General features: G+C 46.1%; 1 protein-coding gene across 1 annotated transcript in view; it reads left to right on the forward strand.

The window, feature by feature from the left end:
• Positions 1-13,615, forward strand: part of LOC140917570 (BTB/POZ domain-containing protein KCTD16) — a 44,375-nt gene extending 30,760 nt beyond the window's left edge. Inside the window, exons 3-4 of the mRNA XM_078854227.1 lie at positions 8,447-8,548; positions 12,465-13,615. Coding sequence (XP_078710353.1) covers positions 8,447-8,548; positions 12,465-12,982 — 620 coding nt within the window. The 3' untranslated portion in view covers positions 12,983-13,615. The remainder of the gene's footprint in view (positions 1-8,446; positions 8,549-12,464) is intronic.
• Positions 13,616-22,202: the final 8,587 nt, after the last annotated feature.

Raw genomic sequence — 22,202 nt, forward strand, 5'->3', positions numbered from 1 at the left:
CATAGATCACATTGGTGGATGTGCAGGTGAACGAGCCTCTGATAGTGTGGCTGATGTTATTAGGCCCTGTGATGGTGTCCCCTGAATAGATATGTGGGCACAATTGGCAACGGGCTTTGTTGCAAGGATAAGTTCCTGGGTTAGTGGTTCTGTTGTGTGGTATGTGGTTGTTGGTGAGTATTTGCTTCAGGTTGCGGGGCTGTCTGTAGGCAAGGACTGGCCTGTCTCCCAAGACTTGTGAGAGTGTTGGGTCATCCTTTAGGATAGGTTGTAGATCCTTAATAATGCGTTGGAGGGGTTTTAGTTGGGGGCTGAAGGTGACGGCTAGTGGCGTTCTGTTATTTTCTTTGTTAGGCCTGTCCTGTAGTAGGTAACTTCTGGGAACTCTTCTGGCTCTATCAATCTGTTTCTTTACTTCTGCAGGTGGGTATTGTAGTTGTAAGAAAGCTTGACAGAGATCTTGTAGGTGTTTGTCTCTGTCTGAGGGGTTGGAGCAAATGCGGTTGTATCGCAGAGCTTGGCTGTAGACGATGGATCGTGTGGTGTGGTCAGGGTGAAAGCTGGAGGCATGCAGGTAGGAATAGCGGTCAGTAGGTTTACGGTATAGGGTGGTGTTTATGTGGCCATTGTTTATTAGCACTGTAGTGTCCAGGAAGTGGATCTCTTGTGTGGACTGGACCAGGCTGAGGTTGGTGGTGGGATGGAAATTGTTGAAATCATGGTGGAATTCCTCAAGGGCTTCTTTTCCATGGGTCCAGATGATGAAGATGTCATCAATATAGCGCAAGTAGAGTAGGGGCTTTAGGGGACGAGAGCTGAGGAAGCGTTGTTCTAAATCAGCCATAAAAATGTTGGCATACTGTGGGGCCATGCGGGTACCCATAGCAGTGCCGCTGATCTGAAGGTATACATTGTCCCCAAATGTGAAATAGTTATGGGTAAGGACAAAGTCACAAAGTTCAGCCACCAGGTTAGCCGTGACATTATCGGGGATAGTGTTCTTGACGGCTTGTAGTCCATCTTTGTGTGGAATGTTGGTGTAGAGGGCTTCTACATCCATAGTAGCCAGGATGGTGTTATCAGGAAGAAGTGATCCAGCCTCAGGCCTCCATCCAGGTACCCACATCAAATGTGATGAAAATTTCTGTAAATCCTATTTCATCATATAAAGAAATAGGTTATATCAGTCCCAAAGGATCGGACACATCACCTCCCTGGTTATTGAATATTCCAGCTCTTACCCAAATACACGCTACAGCCAATTCTTATTAACCAAACTAAACTTTATTTAAAAACGAAAGAGAGAGTATGGTTAAAAGATCAATATACATACAGACATGAGTTCAATTCATTTAGGTGCAGATTCATAGCAGAGATGGTGAGCTTTGTAGTTACAAAGAGTTCTTTTAGAAATAGTTCATAGGTTATAGCCCAATGTCCAAATTCCATATTCAGGGCATACCAACATAACTGGGACCTCAGTCTTGCGACTCAAACTTCCCCTGATGAAGCCTAAGCAAATCTGAGATGACAGAATCAGGACCCAAGGATCTTTTATACAATTTCATGTCTTTTGACAAGTTGGAGTTCAACAGGTAATTAGCGTGACTTTGGAGGAGGTCCATCACTGGTACTTAGCTGCAGAAGTAACATAAGGCAATTTGCTTGTTCCTCCACCATTCACAGATTATTTGCTGTACATTTCAAAGAGAGATGAATACAGAGATATCCGGTGTTTACAATTAATTTACATAATAGGATGTTCTTTTGACCTCTGAATTATCAGAATACAGCATAGACAGGGACTGTTGATTACATTGTCCACCCTACTCACACATATGTAAATACACAAAAACACAAATATTATCTCCCCACACGTCTTTTGAGAGTTATTTATTTTGCGAGATGTTTAACCCTTTCTGGCCATGAGTCACAATCAAGCACAGAGGGACTGTATAACACACTGACCAGAGAATTACACAAGCATTATGAATAGTTTCAATCAATGGCACCATCGCTCTTTACAGAGCATGGCCAATTGATGGCCGCTGAGTCTGATGCATGAGTGACAGTCCCATTCACAGGAGGGCACACCCATGTGCTAGCAATGCTATTAATCCAAGCAGCAGATTCTTTCCTCCTCTGATGCCAGTCATCGCAAAGCTTGATCCAGTCCACCTCGCTCCATCTACAAGCTGGCTCCGCCAGCCACAGCGGCATTCCGCGCTCCTTTAATCATCCACAGAGATTCCAAAGAATACTAAGAGGTTTCAGAGTAACACCCGTGTTACTCTGAAACCTGTCATTATGCAAGGCACTGCATTTAGCCGTATGGAGTGGAAATCTATCAACTGCTGTACTTTCCACAGTATGCATCCGATGAAGTGAGCTGTAGCTCGCGAAAGCTTATGCTCAAATAAATTGGTTAGTCTCTAAGGTGCCACAAGTACTCCTTTTCTTTTTGCAAAGAATACTAAGTCCTCTTTACAAGCATCCTGAAATCCGCGCAGTGTCCTGCCTCTCTTTCTAGGTCCTTTGCAAGCTTCAGAGTACAGCACACTCTTCGGGATCCTGTAATCCAGCATTCATGTGACATGTCCAAGCTGCCTGAGTCTTTTACTAACGTTCCCTTGAATGACATGCCAGCATAATTTAACACTTCTGTATTTGTCACCCTATCTGGCCCTCTTATTCGAAGAATTTTATGCAAGCATCTGATATGAAAGATCTTTAGTCTTTTGGTACATTTGGCATAAATCGTCCATGTTTGTGAGCCATATAGAAGAGTGGGCAAAACACATGTCTCATAAATATGGCTTTTCACTTTAATTGACAATTTGTTATTGTTCCAGGCTCTGTCATGCAATTCAACTAGTGAGCTCAGGATCAAGATCTCTATTGCTGGTAACAGTAGAATGAACGTAGCAAAACTGTTCAACAACATCCATCTAAGGTGCGGTTTGGAGCTGGTTCTGAACAGCCTTGGTGCATTAACAGACTATGCAAAGACTAAACCAGGAACAGAGAGGCCTCATTAGCCAGGATGTTTCCATCTAATTCTTCCCCCACTATAATTCCTCCCCTTCCCCATCCCAGGTATTTTGAAGGTGTTTGGACCTAACCATGGAAGCAACCATTGATCCACGTGTCCTCCCTCCACTTCTAGAGCTCAAAGTCCTGAGGGGCGAGTCCAGCAGCCCAGGTTCCAGATAGCTAATTAAAATGCGCCTGCTCTCCCCCTAAGCTGACAGCAGCTCCTCTTTGATTTTCATTTCACCTGACGCTGCGCGGCCCCAGCCTCTTGCTTTGCCATTCCCGAGCGCTGAGCCCACGTTGCATCCCTGACAGCGAAGGACAAGCTGAGTGGCAGAGGGAAATCAGAATTATAATTTAAACTCAGCAAGGTTAGTTCTTTCAAGGGCTCAGGCTTCTTTCTCCACCTCCCACACCCCACTTTGGTGCAGCAGCTGCAGGAGTTGATCATGAAAAGCTGCATTAGGAAAAAGGGGACTCAGAGCAGTCAGGGAGTTCCTGACTTTCAGTTCTGGAGGCCTGTTTGCAGCCTGTCTTGGGTCACAGGTGAAATGAGTTTTGTCTGAAGCTGGTCTCTGTGAACATCACAAACACCCACATGGTGTAGCACCTTATCTCAAGATTAGCAGTGTTTGCTCCTCAGGATATGTCTGCACTGCATGCAAAACCTGGGTTCTGACCCAGGTTTGAGCCCAAGCCCTCCTGACCACAGTCTGATTCAGGTCAGCAAGCACTCAGGACCTGGATCCTAGGACCCTGCTAGGGGGATGGGTCAGAGGCTGAGTCCTGCTGGACTCGGGTCCAAGCCCTGTCATTTTGGAGTGTGGATGCCACAGTCCTGAGTCAGAAGGTTTGGGTAGCGTAGCATGGATGCATTAGCACAGCTGTGAGCCCTGGGTCCAGCAACTGAAAGCCTGGATTTACCATGCAGCATGGATTTTCAAGCATAGGGTTAGAAACACCAAGTCCATAAGCCCAGGTCCCACAAACTTGGGTTTACAATGCGGTAAATACGTACCATGTGAGGGTAGGTCTACACTGTGATAAAAATCATGCTGCACTGAGTCTCAGATCCCGGGTCAACTGACTTGGGCTCGGACTGCAGGGCTATAAAACTGCAGTATGGAGGTCTGGAGCCCGGTTTCTGATCCTCCCCCCTTCCGGGGTCTCAAAGCCCGTCTCCAGCCCTAGTCCAAACATCTACGCTGCAATTTTATAGCCCCGTGAGCCTGAGTCAGCTGACCCAGGCCAGCCACAGCCATGCCGCAGGTCTTTCGTTTGCAATGTAGACCCAACCTGAGGGACCCAGGACTGGACTAGCAAGGGCTGTTGCAGGTCAGGACTCATTGGCATTGGCAGAACTCTTGGGGAGGAACCAGATACTGGAATAGCAAGGGGACGGTGAGTCAGGAGGGAGGCACATTGGCAGAGCTGTGTGAGTGCCTGGGATCGGAACTGCACTGGGTGCTGCAGGTCAGGAGTGAGGTGCATTGGCACAGCAGCAAACTTGAGTAGTAATTGCTAGCCGTAAACTGGTTCAAAACTACAGGCTCTCTGTTTGATTAACCTGGTGCAGGCACTCTGGTGGCACAGATGGGTTGCCATGGCAGTTAATCCAGCTGCAGTGTTGATTACGTTGCAGATTTAACAAACAGCCTTTGCTGGCACAGCCAGCCTTAGCGAGCAGGGAGATGCTCCGAGGCTGTGGGTCGGAGATGCACATTTACAGAAAGTTTTGCTCGCCCCTGATGGTGTATCAGGGACCAAAGCCATGCAGAAACAGCAGCACAGGTTGACTTTCCCGTCTGCAGTCTGGACAAGTGCAGGAGTTGAGATTCATATGTTCCAGGAGCTGCCCAGGTGACACAACCATTCTGCATCGGCCCCATTTGTCACCTGGAATAAACATTTGGGGTGTGACCAGAGTAGCCTCTCGGATCACTTTAACTACCTTGAGTTCACTGGCAGTCAGCTCACGTGAGGTAAAACCTCTTTGTTGGTGTAGCCTGAGTGATCCTGGTGGAAAGCTTTGCCAGTGACATGCAGTGGTGGTAACCATCACAAGGTCAATGCACAGCATCGTCCATCACAGCACACCTACTGCTGCTTTCGCTCTCCATTCAGGCTCCCTCCTGACTGTGGGCACGGGAGTCCCTCTAGCCAGGAGCCTGTGACTAGAGCCGTGGCCTAGGCCGTCTTCAGAGAAAGGTTTTGGTTGAGATGAAGGAGAGGACACCCTTGGAGATCATGGTTGAGATGGAGAGCCCTGGCCTGGTGCCCTTTGGCTGAGATGAAGTAGAAAACATCTTGGCCCCCAATTTGTGGGAAGCTTTGCTCTCTCTGAGCTAAAAGAGGGAAAGGGGGCACCAATGTAAACAAACCATGCTTGGAGGCTGGCAGAGTCCCTGAGCCTACCAAAGTGTAAAAGTACCCAGGCTGGTTATGAAGGTGGAACCTGAATTAGCTGCTTCTCCTGGGTCTCTTTATGGTCGTTTCTTGGGAAGCCGCATTGTTGCTCCTGCTAACACAGTGCTGGGTTCAGCGTCCTCTTTGCTTTTCTCACATCCCTGAAGGCCTTGCTCCGGCACAACCAACCCACTGAGTTAGATCCGTGAGATGTGCCTGTCATGACATGGCATCACCACATGGTGGCAGCCCCCTTAGCGTTTCTGGACACTGCCAATGCCCTCTAAACACAGAAGAGTCAAACCCAGTCTTCTCACCTCTTGGCAATGAGCAGGGGTAACTGCCCACCAGGGCTGGGTCTCCACAAGGGGGCAATTAAAGCAGGATACTTCATTTTAGGCAGCTCTTGACTTGGAAAGGCTGTAGATGCATCAGGGAGTCAGAATCCTCATGGAAGCCCAGGGCTGATTTCAGCCAGCTGGGGTGGAATGGAGTTGGCTCAGCTGCCTCACTTGGAAGGGAGATCGTGGACTCTGGAGTGGAGGAAAGACAAAGATCCACCTGGGGGAGCTGCCTCGGCCTGCCATGGGGCTGGCTCCGCTACACCCTGCTCATTGCTGTGCATTGCTCAGCTTCATTCCTAGGTGCTGGGACCCTGCAGAGAGAGCGGCGAGGCCATTGCTGGCTTCCTCTCAATAGGAATGTTCCCCCGCCTTCCTCTTCTATTCCAAAATGTTTGTAGAGTGCACTGACAGTCCGAGGACGTGTTAGAGACTTTGGATTCCTTCCTGGATCTTGGATGCTGTGAAAGACCGTGGAGCTGGAGGCATCAGACAAAGGAGTGCGCTGAATATTCTAACGGTGCCGGGGGGGCCCGGCGCTCCCAGCCCATGGTAAATTCATCTTGGGAGTAAATGCTGACCAAAGAGATCCAAGGGCCGGGATATGCATGCATGGCTCCCGCTCCAAACTCCGAACATAACTGAAGCAGGGATCACGTTAATAGCACCCAGCGGGATTCTGACAGACAGAATGGCGCAGAAGAACTACTTGGTAAATGTCACTTCCGCACTCTACCTTACTCACTGAAATGGACAGAAGAGCAAGGCAAGGAGCAAAGGCTTAAGAAAAGTGAGGGATGAAAAATTCAGGCGAAACACCTGGGATTTTTTCCTGACAGAGCAGCTGGCCCAGGAGGTGTGTCTAGGAGCAGGTTAGCTAGTGCTATTTATTGTTTGTACTGCGATAATGGCTTGAGCTCCCAGCTGAGATCAAGGCCCCATGGTGCTGCACAAACACATAGTAAGAGACAGCCCCTGCCCCAAAGAACTTACAGTCTACATAGCCAAGACAGACACAGAGCGCAAGGAGAAACTGAGGCGCAGAGCGAGGATGTGACTTGCTCAAGGTCACCCAGCAGGTCAGGGGCACAGATAGGTCATGGAAGGAATAAGAGCTGAGGTGGAATCTGTCCCAAAATCAGGACGGGGGGGTTGATCTCAGGTTTAATCCAGGCTAATCTCTGTGTTTCAGGACTTGCTGAAATGCAGAAGGGATCTGAACTCTCATCCTTCACAGCAAGCACCAAGCTCTAACTGATGGGGTTGATGAGTTGATTATCCCACAGTTGCCCGCTTCTGGGTTTCTAGCACCTTTCATGCAAGCATCTGGCCACTGATGGAGACAGAATACTGGGCTGGATGGGCCACGCGTTCGCCTTGTATGGCAATTCCTACATTCTGTGATAGAAAGAGTCCGTAAAGCACAGAGACACCAGCCTGGATGGTTCAAATGATCTCCCCTGGTCTGCATAGCTAGGAGTTCATTTCCTTTGGGATCAGTTCTGGACAGAACAGCCTCTGTGCCCCATGGCCTTACTGGATGTTACACTCAGAGGACACACACGTGAACCTTGGGTAGGGTGTTTGCAGGGGAGGCGGGCATGTGGCCAGCAGTGGCTGAGGACAGCAAAGACGCCCTGAGATCTGCACTGCTAGCAAAGTGCAGATAATTACAGCCATTAGCATAAGGGCCCTGCTGGATGGGCTAAGCGAGGACATGCCCTCAGTAAAGGGATAAAAACAGGCTAAGCTGATATCTATGTGCTATTACTGAGCTAAGGCATTTCCAAGGGCCAGTGATTAGCATCTGCCTGCTTCTAAATGCAAAGCCACGCGGGCACCCAGAGATGGCGTAATTTTCCTCACGCTGAGGACATCCTTACATGCAGCCTGTGCTGTGCAAGCCAAGACGCGGCTCCTCCATGGAGCGTAAATCACCCAAGTCAGTGGAGTGGTGTTGATTTACACCAGCTGAGGATCTAGCCCTGAGCATGCACGTATATGTATGTGCATATACAGTTATATATAAGGAGGCTTGTGCAGCAGGGCTGGGTACTGCACTGTGGCGTTTGCTGCAGTATGTTGCAGAGCGCCTTCCAAGCCATTTTAACACTGAGATGCACCCTCTGTTCAGGAAATATAGCTCTGGTGCAGGGTTTTCAAAAGCACCTCTGGGATTTAGGAACACAGGTCCTATTGAAAGTTAATGGGACTTGTTCTCCTAACTCCTTTAGGTGCTTTAGAAGATCTCCCCTTACCGCATAGCAAAGCAATGGCATTCACCAGGATCAGCGTATGCTCATCTCATTCCGAATGCACCCCTCCGGAGACCGGCTCCTAAATCCCCTAATTTCCCTCTGGGCTTTCTAGAAGTAGAGTTATTCTGCATCCAGTCCAATCCAAAAGGACAAAGCAAAGCCGAAGACAGAGAGAGCTACAAGAGCAATGGTCAGTATTGCAGAGAGTTCACAGTTTGTCCATACTGATGCCTCTGACTCAGGATTGAGGCGCGTTGGCAGAGCTGTGTGTAGGGCCCAGAGCTGGCCTGCATTATACCTTGCTTTGCTCAGGGATACCATGCCCTTTAATGACCCTCCCATCTTTTAAGTGCACCATCACCTGTCCCGATTGCTGATGTTCTATTTGTTATGGATTGTTCTCCCCAGGCTCTGGAGTCAGTGACATACCCGCAGACAGGCATGGATGTGAGGAGGAGCTCGGCACAGGAGCTGGCGGTTCCAGACAGGATGGGGTTCGCAAGCCTGAAGGCTGGTATCTGATGTGCCTTTATTTGCAGCTCACCCACCCCACAACACACAGGCAGTGTTGTCTAGTGGATAGAGCATGGAAGTGGGACTCAGGGGTTCTAGTCCTGGCTTAGCCACTGCCCTGCTGGGTCACCTTGAGCAAGTCACAGCCTTGCTCCAAGCCTCAGTTTCCCCATCTGTAAAATGGGGATAATGATACTGACCTTTGTAAATTGCTTTGAGATCTGTCCGTGTTATTCAAAAAATTCCACTTCGGGGAACAAAAATTCCCTCCATGTGACTCAACTGATCTAAAATTGGCAATGCAAAACGACTGCAGAAATGGAAAAACAAACAAAAATATTTAACAGGCTTCTTTCCCCCCTCCCCTTCAAAGCTTCTCCTGAAAATATTTGAAATAAGGGATTTGAGAAAGAAAAAAAAGTTTTTGCAAAAAATTCTCATTTTGAGAAATGGTCAAATTTCCACCAAAAAAATAAAAATAAAATAAAAAATAAAGGTTTTGTTTGAAAGTTATAAACCAGCTGTAGTTGTTTGCACTTCAGCTATAACTCAGAATCAGACTAGGGAACTGTGATCTTATATCAGTGGTTTTCAATCTTTTTTCATTTGCGGACCCCTCAAAAATTTTGAATGGAGATGCGGACCCCTTTGGAAATCTTAGACATAGTCTGCAGACCCCAGGTTGAAAAACACTGGTCTAGATGAAATTACTATATGTGGGTGTATAACTTGTTGAAAAAAAAACATACTCAAAGAGTAGTTATCAATGGTTTGATAGGAGGACATATCTAGTGGGGTCCCACAGGGGTCATTCCTCGGTCAAGTACTAGTCCATAATTTCATTAATGACTTAGATAATGGGGTGGAAAGTACACTTATAAAATTTTGGGATGATACCAAGCTTGGAGGGTTGCAAGCGCTTTGGAGGACAGGATTAGAATTGACAACAAACTGGAGAATTGGTCTGAAATCGAGAAGATGAAATTCAGTAAAGACAAGTGTGAAGTACTACACTTAGGAAGGAAACTCAAATGCACAACTACAAAATGGGGAATAGCTGGGTAGGTGGTAGTATGGAAGAAAAGGATGTGGGGGTTATAGCGGATCACAAATTGAATATGAGTCCACAACATGATGCTGTTGCAAAAAAGGGCAATGTAATTCTAGTATGTATTATCAGGAGTGTCGTATGTTGGACCTGGGAGGTAATTATCCCACTCTACTTGGCACTGGTGAGGCCTCAGCTGGAGCACTGTGTCCAGCGTTGGGCACTACACTTTAAGAAAGGTGTGGACAAATTGGAGAGAGTCCAGCGGAAAACAATAAAAATAACAAATGGTTAGAAAATGTGTCCTCTGAGGAAAGATTGAAAGACCTGGACATCTTTAGTCTAGAGAAGAAAAGAGAAGACTGATGGGGGACCTGATCACAGTCTTCAAATACGTTAAGGGCTGTTATAAAGATGACAGTGATCATTTGTTCTCTGTGCCTACTGATGGTAGGACAGGAAGTGATTGATTTAGTTTGAAGCAAGGGGGAGAGTTAGGTTAGATATTAGGAAAAAGTTTCTAACTCTAAGCATTGAAACAGGTGACACAAGGAGCTTGTGGAATCCTCATCACTGGAAGTTTTTAAGAACAGGGTAGACAAACACCTGTCAGGGATGGTCTAGGTAATACTTAATCCCACCGTAGAGTGAGGGGATGGGCTAGGTGATCTCTTGAGGTCCCTTCCAGCCCTATATTGCTATTATAACAATATGTGGCTAGAGAGAGACGTCGCCCTGCATACAATGCTCAGCTCACTGTTCTCAATAATCCCCTAACTGTTTTATCATTTGAGATGATCACATGGTAGCAGCTTCTTGTATCGGTGATATTTCATGCACGCCCCAGTATGCAGTTGGACTAGATACATGCATGCTGGGAAAATGTTTCCTTATGCAAAATGAGTTACCCACTGAGTTTTTTCTACCCAAGAGAACCTCAGGGAGGGCACTGTCATGATAACCTGCAGTCTGCAGCCATTAGATGCATTTAGGGAATTAGCCCTGTAATCTCTGAACATTGCTGGGCACAGGGATCAGTAAAAGACCCACTCCCTTGGGTTCTGCTGTGGCTGCATATGCTGCTTTTCACTAAGTCAGGGCAAGGGGACAGGGCTGAACTTGCTAAATGGTTTAGTATCAGTTTCCATTAAAGTTCCTTATTGCATGATTTGTTCCTGTGGCTAGAAATTGAAACACAGTGGCTGTTTCCAATACAGAGTCACTGCTTGTTTCCCACCAGTGCTAACATACAGAGATGCGCTGTGACTGTTTCAGACCAACTCAGAAGCTAGAGATGTAGGAAGCTGTGCAACTTATTCTTCACTTTCCAATTTCCATTCATCTTGGTTTCATGATTGAATCACCCCAAAGCTCAGCCTGAAATCCTCTGAAACCAGCGAGCTTTTCACAATTTCTACCCCAACCCACAGATCAGCCCCCATGCTTGTCCAAAGTTTAGCCCTAGGCTTGCTGAATGATTCACGAACACAGCCCAATGTGTAGCAAAAACCCTGTTTCAAAGCAAGAGCTGAGCCGAGCTCTACGCATTATGCTGAATGTTGTTACCTCTTTTCGACCCAAGCAGCTAGTCTAAGTTTGGGGCCCTGGGGACATTCCAGCTGGAAATAGAAGTTGAGGGCATCTGGTATTTTCTTTGGTGCCGTCTTGTTTATTTACAAAGAGTGTACAAAGTCCTGTGTCTCTGAATGCAGAAGGAACCAAGAACAAAGGAGCAGTTTCTTGGCTTACAGCCCCCAAGACTCGTTAGTCAACACCAAACCCAAATCTCTCTCTCTAGTTTCTTCCAGCGTCACACTGTGCTTACAGGTTCCTGCTTGGCTTTATTAACTCGCCTCAGTCCCTCTCTCTGTTCTTGCCTGATCTCAGTTTCTATGTGATCTCTCTTCCCCCGCACATCCCTACCCAAAACAATACTCAGCCAAAATCTCCTGTGTGAGTTCACCCACACCTTTTGTCTTAGGTGGGGGTTTATGCTTACAGTTATGTTAATTGAAGGGTGAGTACTCCCCTATCAATCTCAAGGGCGTTTTAACTCAACCCATAACAATTTTCACTCAGCTCCTAACAACAGCAGTGTTCAGTGTCCCAAATCCTTTGAAACCAGTGAGCTTTATAAAATTTCCACCCAAACCCATAGATCAGCCTCCAGGTTTGCCCAGCATTTAGCCCCAGGCTTGCTGAATGATTCATGAACACGGCCCAACAGGTAACCAAATTCCTGTTTCAAAGCAAGAGCTGAGCCCAGCTCTACACACCATGCTGAATATGTCCCATCTTGTGGGGTTTGACCAGGGTCTGTAGAGAATGAAAAACAGCCAAGCACTTGTATGGGGCTCTATTACTGACTGAACCTCCTCTCCCAGCAAGGATTATGGGTGAAACCCTGTTCCCACTGAGGTAAATGTGAGTTTTGTCAGTTGGGTCTGGATTTCATGCTAGAGCCCCTATTTTGTTGTGTTTGGCCTACAGCAGTGGTTCCCTAGCTATGATCCACGGAGCATGAGGGGCATGTGGATTGGTCTCTTCCTGTGCGCGGTTGAGAGAAATGGTGGAGGTGGGGTGAACTGAGAAGCCAAAGGAAATGGTTAAATAAAGGATAAAATGCTGTGCATTGAAAACAGCTAGCAATACATCAGTACTTTCCTTGCACTTCCTTCCCCTCAGAGCAGTAGCTGAAGAAATGGCAGCAAAACAGCTAAACTCTGCACTGGCTTCTGGAGCCTCCACTGAGCTCAGTGTGGTTGTGTGGCATGTCAGCGGGCACCAAATTTGGCCCATAATGTTGAATGTGCCCTTATGCGAGCCACCTATCCCTAACGTTGGTCTCTGATTTTTCCCCTCCAGTGCCAGCAGCAGACAGTGCCCCAGAGGTGACAGAAGAGCCAAACCCAATCCTGGAGACACACAAGGACTCGGCCGGCATGGACAGCAGCTATGACTTTTCAACCTCCAGCTTGGACAGCCATTGTGAACCTGACCTGGCTCTGGCCCCTGGAGACAGTCTCCCTGACAAAGGTCCCCAGTTGGAGGCTGGTGACCTCAGCTCCACAGCCTCCTTACCCTGGCCGGAATTGCCGGAGGAATGTCCGCCTCAGCCTAACACCCTGGATTTCTCCAACTCCCTCAAATTCCTGGAGGAGGTGAAGCAGATGGGGCAGAGGAGGAATAGTGACCACTCGAACATCCAGGAGAACGGGGTGGAGAGATGCCCCGAGGCACCTTCCGTCAGTGAGGAGAGGAGGGCACTGGAGTCGGAGCTGGGGAAGTGCATCGAAGACTTCAGGAAGATCAAGATCCCCGTCTCCTTCCCCAACAAGAAGCGGCAGTGGCAAAGCGAACTACTGAAAAAATACCATGTCTGAGGGGAGGGGCTGGGATTGAAGCCTCCCACCACCCAGGACTGACTGGCTTCCAAAGCCACAAGAGGCACCTTCCCCTGCATCCCGTCCATGATGGGCCAGCCTGCCAGGTACTGGGTGTCCTCGGCCCCTATTGATGACCAGGAGCAGCTCAGCATCTTGAAGGATTGAGCCCTCCTTGAAGAGGGATTTAAGAGAGCCTCTTACTTTAAACCAGTTATTTGGTGGCACTGGGACTAACTGATTTACCTCCTGTCTGATTTCACTGACTTTACCCAGGTCACTCAGGGGTCATTGACAACAGGATTTGGTCCATGTATTCAAAACAAAGAGCAGTGGTTTCTTGGTCAATGGGTCATTCCAGGAATTGGTGCTCCACAGGCAGAGATTATAAACCTACAGCCTGCTTGTTTCCAGGGCAGTCAAGGGTGAACTGTGCATGAAAGGAGCTGTACAAATCCTAGAAGTGAAAATATTTGAAGGAGTCAGGATGGGAAGGAGGAAACTGAGACTGGTTTGCGTTGTGTCTGTAGGGACAAACCTACGCCCAAGCAGTATGGACATTCCTGCCTTTACGACAGCATGACTGTGATTGGAGCTCCCGGGGTTAATAAATGTAGCCGATGATTAACCTAATTCCAGTCCCTTCCCAGCTCTTTTTTTTGTTCTTTTCAAAATGATTGGGCTGAGCTATTCAAAGCTGCACAAGGGATTTAGACACATAGTTCTTGTTGACGTGAATGGCAACTGTGCATCTAAATCCCCTAGATTCAGCTGGAACTGTTCAAAAATTTTCCATCTAAAATGATTTTAACAGAAAATTGCATTATTGACTAAACAAGTGTTTTTGAAAAAGCCTCTGCTTTCCATGGAGTTTATTTATGTTTTCGGTCAAAGAACTAAATGCTTGAAAACTGAAAAGTTTTTGCTTTTTTTGGCTAAAATCTGAAATTCTTTGATTTGAAAATTCCACCTGGGTGCTTCATGGGAGTTGTAGTTGGGGTTGCCTCATGTTCTTGTTCTCTACTATGGGCTGGGCTCTCTTACTAGACTACTTCTCCCATGATGCACCATGTTCATAGAAATCCCACAATATACCGCTTCCTTTCACCAGGAGGGAAGACCATGGTGCATCATTGGAAGTGTAGTTCAACAAAGGTCCCAGCCTATAGAGGAGAAGAGGAGCATGAAGCACCTGGACTACAACTCCCATGAGACACCATGGCAGCAATCCCAACTGAAATATTTCAGATTTGGACCTAAGTATTTTGGTTTTGAATTTTTTGATAAGTTTAAATTTTCAATGCCTAAAAAACCCAAAGTTCTGACCAGCTCTAGATTTGGCTTTGAGAACCTCAGCCCAGATCTATAAATAAGACCAGAGTGAATGGAAAACTAAAATTGGCCACCGAATGGTATGTGTATCTGATATAAATCAACAGCGCACAAAGAGCTCATCATATTACAGGGCATTTTCATTGGGTTGCACTGGAGCATTTCACACTGTGACATTGCCCAGGTAAATCACCACTTCCTATGTGGTTGAAGCTTTGGCTTACATCACTGTGACTTCCCAGCATGCCACAAACATGCAGATATCCAGTATAACCACATGGTCTTTCAGCAATGATCAAGTGCAGTACCACTGAAGTACCAGATACACCCTTGAGTGGTGAGAAGGGGGGCAGGCTATATCCTGTACTGATTGAGTTCCATTTCATCATAAGAACACCATACTGGGTCAGACCAAAGGTCCATCTACCCCACTATCCTGTCTTCCGACAGTTGCCAATGCCAGGCGCCCCAGAGGGAATGAACAGAACAGGTAATCATCAAGTGATCCATCCCTGTCGCCCATTCCCAGCTTCTGGCAAACAGAGATTAGGGACACCATTGCTGCCCATCCTGAGTAATAGCCATTGGTGGACCTATCCTCCATGAATTTATCTAGTTCCTTTTTGAACCCTGTTATAGTCTTGGCCTTCACAACATCCTCTGACAAAGAGTTCCACTGGTTCACTGTGCGTTGTATGAAGAAATATTTCCTCTGGTTTGTTTTAAACCTGCTGCCTATTATTTTCATTTGGTGTCCCCTAGTTCTTGTGTTATGAGAAGGAGTAAATAACACATCCTTATTTATTTTGTTCACATCAGTCATGATTTTATAGACCTTGATCATATCCCCCCCTTAGTCATCTCTTTTCCAAGCTGAAAAGTCCAAAAGTCTTATTAATAAATCTCTCCTCATATGGAAGCTGTTCCATGCCCTAATCATTTTTGTTGTCCTTTTCTGAACCGTTTCCAATTCCAATATACCTTTTTTTTAGATAGGGTGGCCAGATCTGCGTGCAGTATTCAAGATGTGGGTGTACCATGGATTTATATAGAGGCAATATGATATTTTCTGTAAGATTCTCTATTCCTCTCCTAACGATTCCCAACATTCTGTTTGCTTTTTTGACTGCCGCTGCACATTGCGTGGATGATTTCACAGAACTATCCACAATGACTCCCAAATCTCTTTCTTGATGGGTAACAGCTAATTTAGACTCCATTATTTTGTATGTATAGTTGGGATTATGTTTTGCCATGTGCATTATTTTGCATTTATCAACATTGAATTTCACCTGCCATTTTGTTGCCCAGTCACCCAGTTTTGTGAGATCCCTTTGTAGCTCTTTACAGTCTGCCTGGGACTTAACTATCTTGAGTAGTTTTGTATCATCTGCAAACTTAGTCATCTCCCTGTTTACCCCTTTTTCCAGATCATTTATGAACATGTTGAACAGCACTGGTCCAGTACAGACCCCTGGGGACACCCCTATTTATCTCTCTCCATTCTGAAAACTGTGTTTTCCCTGTGTTGCTATGTAGAGGTCCCATCTGGACCATGGGACTTGGGGATGCTGTCACGCTGTCTGGAGTGGCTCACAGCTGTGAATGCCAATCTCTGGTCAGACTATCAGAAAACAGGCCCCCCAAACTGGTGGTATGTTCTATAATTAGATTTCACCAAGCCAGCAACACACATGAACTGGATCACTATACCAGTCTTACCATGGAGTCACAGACAGTCTCCTTTGACTTTCCAGCCTATCTTGCCACCCAGATAAACTGCATTTGATGACAAAAGGTTATATAAACCAAAAATTACACCACATCAGGTTCCTCCCCATCCCAAAGGATCAGTCACTTACCCCAGATCAATTTGGTACTCTGGATCTCACACCCAATCAATGCTGGCAGCCAATTCTTAGTAAACGAACTAAAGATTTTTTAGAAAAGAAATGAGGGTTATTGAGAGGTTAATGCAGGTAAAATACAATAACAGGTGAGTCAAAGTATGTAAATCCAAAATGGTAGCAGAGATGTAGTAATTTGCTAGTTTCCGCAAAGTCTTTCAGGGTTACCCAGAATAACTCTGGGGATCTCCGTCTTCTTGTCCCGATATTCAAATCCAAACAGTCCTTTGGATCAGTATTTATAGTTTGTGCTGACAATCTGACAGTCTTCACTCACGTGGGCCAGTGAATTTCCATTGTCAAACACAATGGCCCTTGCTTTGAAGTTAGCACTCTTCTTCCTTTATGTTTCCAAGGCTCTAATTGCATTTGATGGGTAAGTTAATTACAGGGGTAGACACAATGTAAAAGGTAATGTAATAACAAACAACAATCCTTCATTAGTTTTCCTGAAGTTTACACATCACATAGATTCGCACTGTAACACTAGCAAACACTTTTGAACCAGGGTTAACTAGTTACGCGGATAGACATAATGTAATGTGACAGCAATCAACAGGTTATGGATGAGTGAAGATAATACCCTTAACATTTCCTTTCAACTAAACTGACACAGAATTGAATTGGCCAGACACTACACTATCTCTTGGGTCATACCCTGTTTGATTTCTATTAGCATGTGAGTGAATTAGCCTGCAGCCCTATCGTGAGCTGGCACCTGGGTACACAGCGTCACAGATGCTACTTCGGCTGAAGAAATTTTATAGTCAGAAATATACTCTCAGTAGATCATAAAAGTGAGACCCCTTTTTCCTCCAAGAATATGATGTGTCTGAGGAAACATGGTGTTCTCCACAGGATTTCAGACAGGGGTGGGTTGGGAACTGGGGTGTTAGACAGTCTCTGGTTATAATCTGAGAAGAGCCAAGAATAACACCAGGTATAAACTATCAAACACATTCCAGCCTCTTGGCAGTGGACTCGAGAGCATTTCTCATTTTAATGTAAAAGTTTCAGCATTCCGCCTAGGAGAGCTTTATCATCTAATTTCCATGATGCACATCTAAATTCTTATAGGATCAAGAGAGAGCCTGTGTAGCATCTCCTGTCTGCTATACCAACAGGTTGACATTGTCCCCCTGTTGTGTCATACCCTTCAGTACAATGGTACTATCACAAAACATTGCATGGGGACCCAGGTGCAATCTAAGGAAAATGCTGATGAGAGACTGAAAGAAAGGAAGTGGATCGGAGGGGGGATTGTGGTAATGGGAGCAGCTGCACTGGAACTCCATGCAGTTTTGTCTCTTGCCTTGTAACTCAGCAAGGTTGTTTGATGAACAGCTACAACCCAGTGCTGCCAGCTCTTGCAATAGTTATTGTTCAAGCCCCAGCTCGTGGAGTCATGTGATTAGTTGAGACTGTTTTCATTTACTTTATCAAAGTATGTTTCTAGGCCTGATGGTTACGGAGAAGAGCTTAGAAACCTGGTTAAGGTGCAGCCCAAAGGCTTGGAAACCAGAAGGTAAATGGAAAAAAACAACATTTAATTTTTTTTTTTAAATCATGGTTTTGAAGCCAATCTCAGGATTTTTCATGGCCTGATTCAGGATTTACAAATTCTTGGGGCTGACAATACTGATGACCTTATACCTTGCCATGAATTTTATTGTTTACATATTTAAAATCCCTTCTAATCAAGTGAGGGTCATAGCATATATAAGGGAGGGTGGTGTATTTGCAGGGTCTGTGTCATGTCTAATACTTTTTTGGAAGGGGGGTTATCTGACAAATAAAGTGGGGTGTGGGGGAGGTAGAAAATAAATACCCATTTCTCCCCATGGGAGAGGTCTCTGAAGTAACACACATCTCATCTGTGCCCCTTTGCAGTTATGCTGTGCCTTGCATGCTTCCCACATGGAAAGCACAGTTTTGCCCCCGCCCCCCTTAACAGCTTATGTTTGCAACTCCTTGTGGGGAAGCAGGGGGTGGGGAGATTGCAGCAAGCCAGAAAGCAATTGCCCCAAATTTTGCGGCAGTTCCAGCCTCATTCCAAACAATTTACCCAGGCTGCTCTCTTCAGTCTAAAAGATCAAGCATGTCCACCCCAGAGCTGCTCCCTGGCCTGGCTGAAATACACAGAGAAATAGTGGTTCCCTTTTTAAATTAAAAAAAAAAAAAACCCCAACTCTTGGCTTTTCTGAGGCACTGTTGGGAGTGAGGAATTTCTTGGCTTGTCAGGAAACTGGGGGGGGGGGGGGGGAGGGTGTTGTGTTTAGTTGCATTCTTCTTCCTTTTATAAGCAGCCCCCTAGGGTGGGAGGAGAGTGTTTACAAGAACCCAGGCAGTCAGAGGAATGCGGGATGAGCCTGTGGCTGTGGGCTCACTGTAGTGGAGCTGGAAGACAGCAAAAGCCTCAGTGCAGGGGAAATCAGCCACCCTGAATCCCAGTGCATGCTGTTTAGCTGCAGGGAGGAGCCAGATCCAGGCACAAGAGCATAGGAATTGCCAGAGGGGGCCAAACCACGTGCATCTAGTCCAGCCCCCTGCCTCCATAAATGGACAGCACTAGCTGTGACAGAGGAAGCTGCAAGAAACCCCCTTAGTGGATAACTATGCAATAACCTTCCTATGGGGTGAAGTGGCTTCCTTACCCCAGCTGGGTGATGTCCTGAAGCAGACAGGTTTAAAAATCTTATAATTTCCTTCTGTCCCATTTATTGTAAAGGGATATTCTCATTATCCATGTACCTGCCTAAGCCTTTTAAAAGTCCTACTTAGCACTTTGACTCAATGATATCAAGTGGCAGGGAGTTCCCCAGGCCACTTATGCATGTGTAAAAAAAATTCCCTTGTCTCAATGTGTTGCCTTTCAGTGCTGTTGAACGCCCCTTTTTCTTGCATGCTGAATAAGGGTGGCTACACATGTCAGGCTGAGCACAACTACTTGCAAAACTTTCCCCAGTGATGTCCCCAGGTCTTAATCCTGAATGATTTCTGTTCATTTAGGTAAAAATCACAGAATGAGGGCAGTGTAGGGCTGGAAGGGACCTCAACAGGTCATCAAGTCCAGCCCCCTGCGCTGAGGCAGGACCAAGTAAACCTAGACCATCCCTGACAGGTGTTTGTCCAACTTGTTCTTAAAAAGCTCCAGTGATGGGGTTTCCACAACCTCCCTTGGAAGCCTGTTCCAGAGCTTGACTGCCCTTAGGGCTAGAAAGTTTTTCTTAATATGTAAATCTCTTTTTCTGCAGATTAAGCCCATTTTTTCTTGTCCTACCTTCAGTGGACATGGAGAACAATTGATCACCATCCTCAACAGTCCTTAACAGGTTTGAAAACTATTATCAGCTCCCCCCCGCCCCCCAAGTCTCTTTTCTTGAGACTAAAACACGCCCAGTTTTTTCAACCTTTCCTCATAGGTCAGGTTTTCTAAACCTTTGATCATTTTTGTCGCTCTCCTCTGGACTCTCTTCACTTTGTCCACATCTTTCCTAAAGTGTGGCGTCCAGACCTGGCTGCAGTACTCCAGCTGAGGCCTCACTAGTGCCGAGTACAGCGGGACATTTACCTCCTGTGTCTTACACACGACATTCCTGTTAATACACCCCAGACTGTTATTCACCTTTTTTGCAGCTGCATCACACTGTTGACTCATGTTCAGTCTGTGATCCAGTATAACCCCAAGATCCTTTTCAGCAGACTACCACTTAGCCAATTATTTTGTAGTGGTGTATTTGGTTTTTCCTTCTTAAATATATTACTTTGCGATTGTCTCTATTGAATTTTATTGTATTGATTTCAGACCAGTTCTCTAATTTGTCGAGATCTGTTTTTTAACAAGTGTTTCAGTTAGCGTAGATGATATTCTTTGGGTGTGGAGGCTCTGGAGCTGGGAGCATGGCATCCTGTTACAATGCACTAACTCATAGAATCATAGAATAACAGGGTTGGAAGTGACCTCAGGAGGTCATCTAGTCCAATCCCCTGCTCAAAACGGGACCAGCACCAACTAATCAACTGTTATCCTCCCATGCCGAGAGCTTAACTCCAACCTGAAATGCTCCAGAAGCAATAGAGGGCTCCCATGACCACTTTGCAACCTGTCCCCCCCAAAAGCATTACTCCCACCCCCACAGCACAGGGCTGCTTTCCCCCTGCAGGAGATCCCAAGTTACCAATGCACCAGACTGTAGCATTTGCAGCAAGGGAGATTTTACAAGGCCGCCTTTGAAAGTCAAAAGCAGCTTCTTTCATTGCAACTTTCCAACAGGAGGCCAAGCAGGGCAGAGGTGTGTCGGGCAGACTATTAGGGACCTTGTCCCCCCATCAGTGACTGTGTCCCCACACATAACAGCAAGACAAGATCCATCTGCCTTATCCTACTGTAGTGGAGCATGACAGCTGAGCAATAATTCAGAACATAGTTAAACACAACTTGCTTTTAGCCCCAGATCTTGCAAAGCACTTAAGTATGTGGGTAACATTGATCACATGAGTAGCCCTATTGAAATCAATGGAATTACACACAAGAGAAAGTATGGGACTACTCAAGCACATGCTAAAGTGCTCTGCAGGATCAGGGCCCTGCTGAGCAATGACATTGTGGAAAACATGAATGACGTGGAAATATTTTATATATTTACAAGCTTATTGGCATATAAACGGTTAACAGAATCAATGCTTAGCCCGAAACTTTGTAGTGTAACGCTTCCTCCCTTTTCTTATATCCAGGAGTTTCCTTGCATCTTTTGTCCTGTTGCATAAGACCATTGAGAAAGAACTGAGGAAGCTGATGCATTATTAAACTCATCATTATTGCCTCTTTCCTGTGAAAACTGCCACTCACCGATCTGCATTTGGAAGGGATCTGACATTTTTCAAGACAACAAAATGAGACCAAAAGTCTAGCAAGGCAGGGCAGTTAACAGCTTTCTGCATTTTGCATTTCTTACAAATTCCAGCAAGGTAAAAGCTGAAGTGGGGGGAGAGGGGGTTGGGAAAGAGGGAGGGTGATAGAGGAGAGGCTGAAAATAGCTAAAATGCAGTGTAATATATAAGCAAGAGTAAGAAACAATTAATTATTAATGGCATCATTAAACTCTTGGGCAAAACAATTAGAACTAGCAATCAATTCCTTCAGAGGAGGCACCAGACACCAAGCTACGAAAGGCCAATTTGCATATTTTCTCAATTGATTTACATTTTTCAACTGGGCACATCAATTTTGAGCAAAAATGGATTCACACTTTCTGGAAAAAATATGCAGCAAATTGCTATGAAAGCTAAACAAGCCACTGGTCACTTAGCCACAGCATTTAGAGTGTGTACCCTGTCCTTTACCCTGTCCTTGGCCACCTGGTTTCTGAAGATCTGGGCCAAGAGTAAATTCATTCTGTTGTAGAGGGACAGCACAAAGCCTGGCATCTAGAAAGACTCCTTTAAACCCACTGTGGGTATGTCTACACTGCAATTTGAACCCCCTAGAACAACTGTAAAGTGAAAGTGGGGAGAGGGACGTGCTGAACCTGGGACATAGGAGGGTGACAGCTTGGAAGTGCTGTTTGACCCAGCCTGCTAAGCCCAGGGACATATAAGGGGTCAGCTTGGCCCTGGGGAACTAGGTCCTGCAGGACAGCTCCATTGGGAGGGGACTTGCAGAAGGGAGAAGTAGAGCTCTGTAGGAGAACACAAATGACACAAGCAGTACATTGATAGAATTACAGAATCCCCCCCGGAAAAGTAACCCTAATAAATAAGCAGACCCCAAAGTAATGGGCAAATCTGGTAACAGTAACCCACACACCTCCTGGGTGTGGTATTCTGTCCCATCTAGTGGCACCGAGACCACTTAGAAAGCGAGAGATTAATGAGTTTGCTCTACAGCCTTAGCTAACAGCCAGTTGGTTTTTAGCTCATTCACTAAATTCGGGGTCTGTCCGTGTTACAAGAGCACATGAGTGGACGCAAGCAAAATCGAG

Source organism: Lepidochelys kempii, chromosome 9 (genome assembly GCF_965140285.1).
Source record: "Lepidochelys kempii isolate rLepKem1 chromosome 9, rLepKem1.hap1, whole genome shotgun sequence".
NCBI classification, from domain to species: Eukaryota; Metazoa; Chordata; order Testudines; family Cheloniidae; genus Lepidochelys; species Lepidochelys kempii.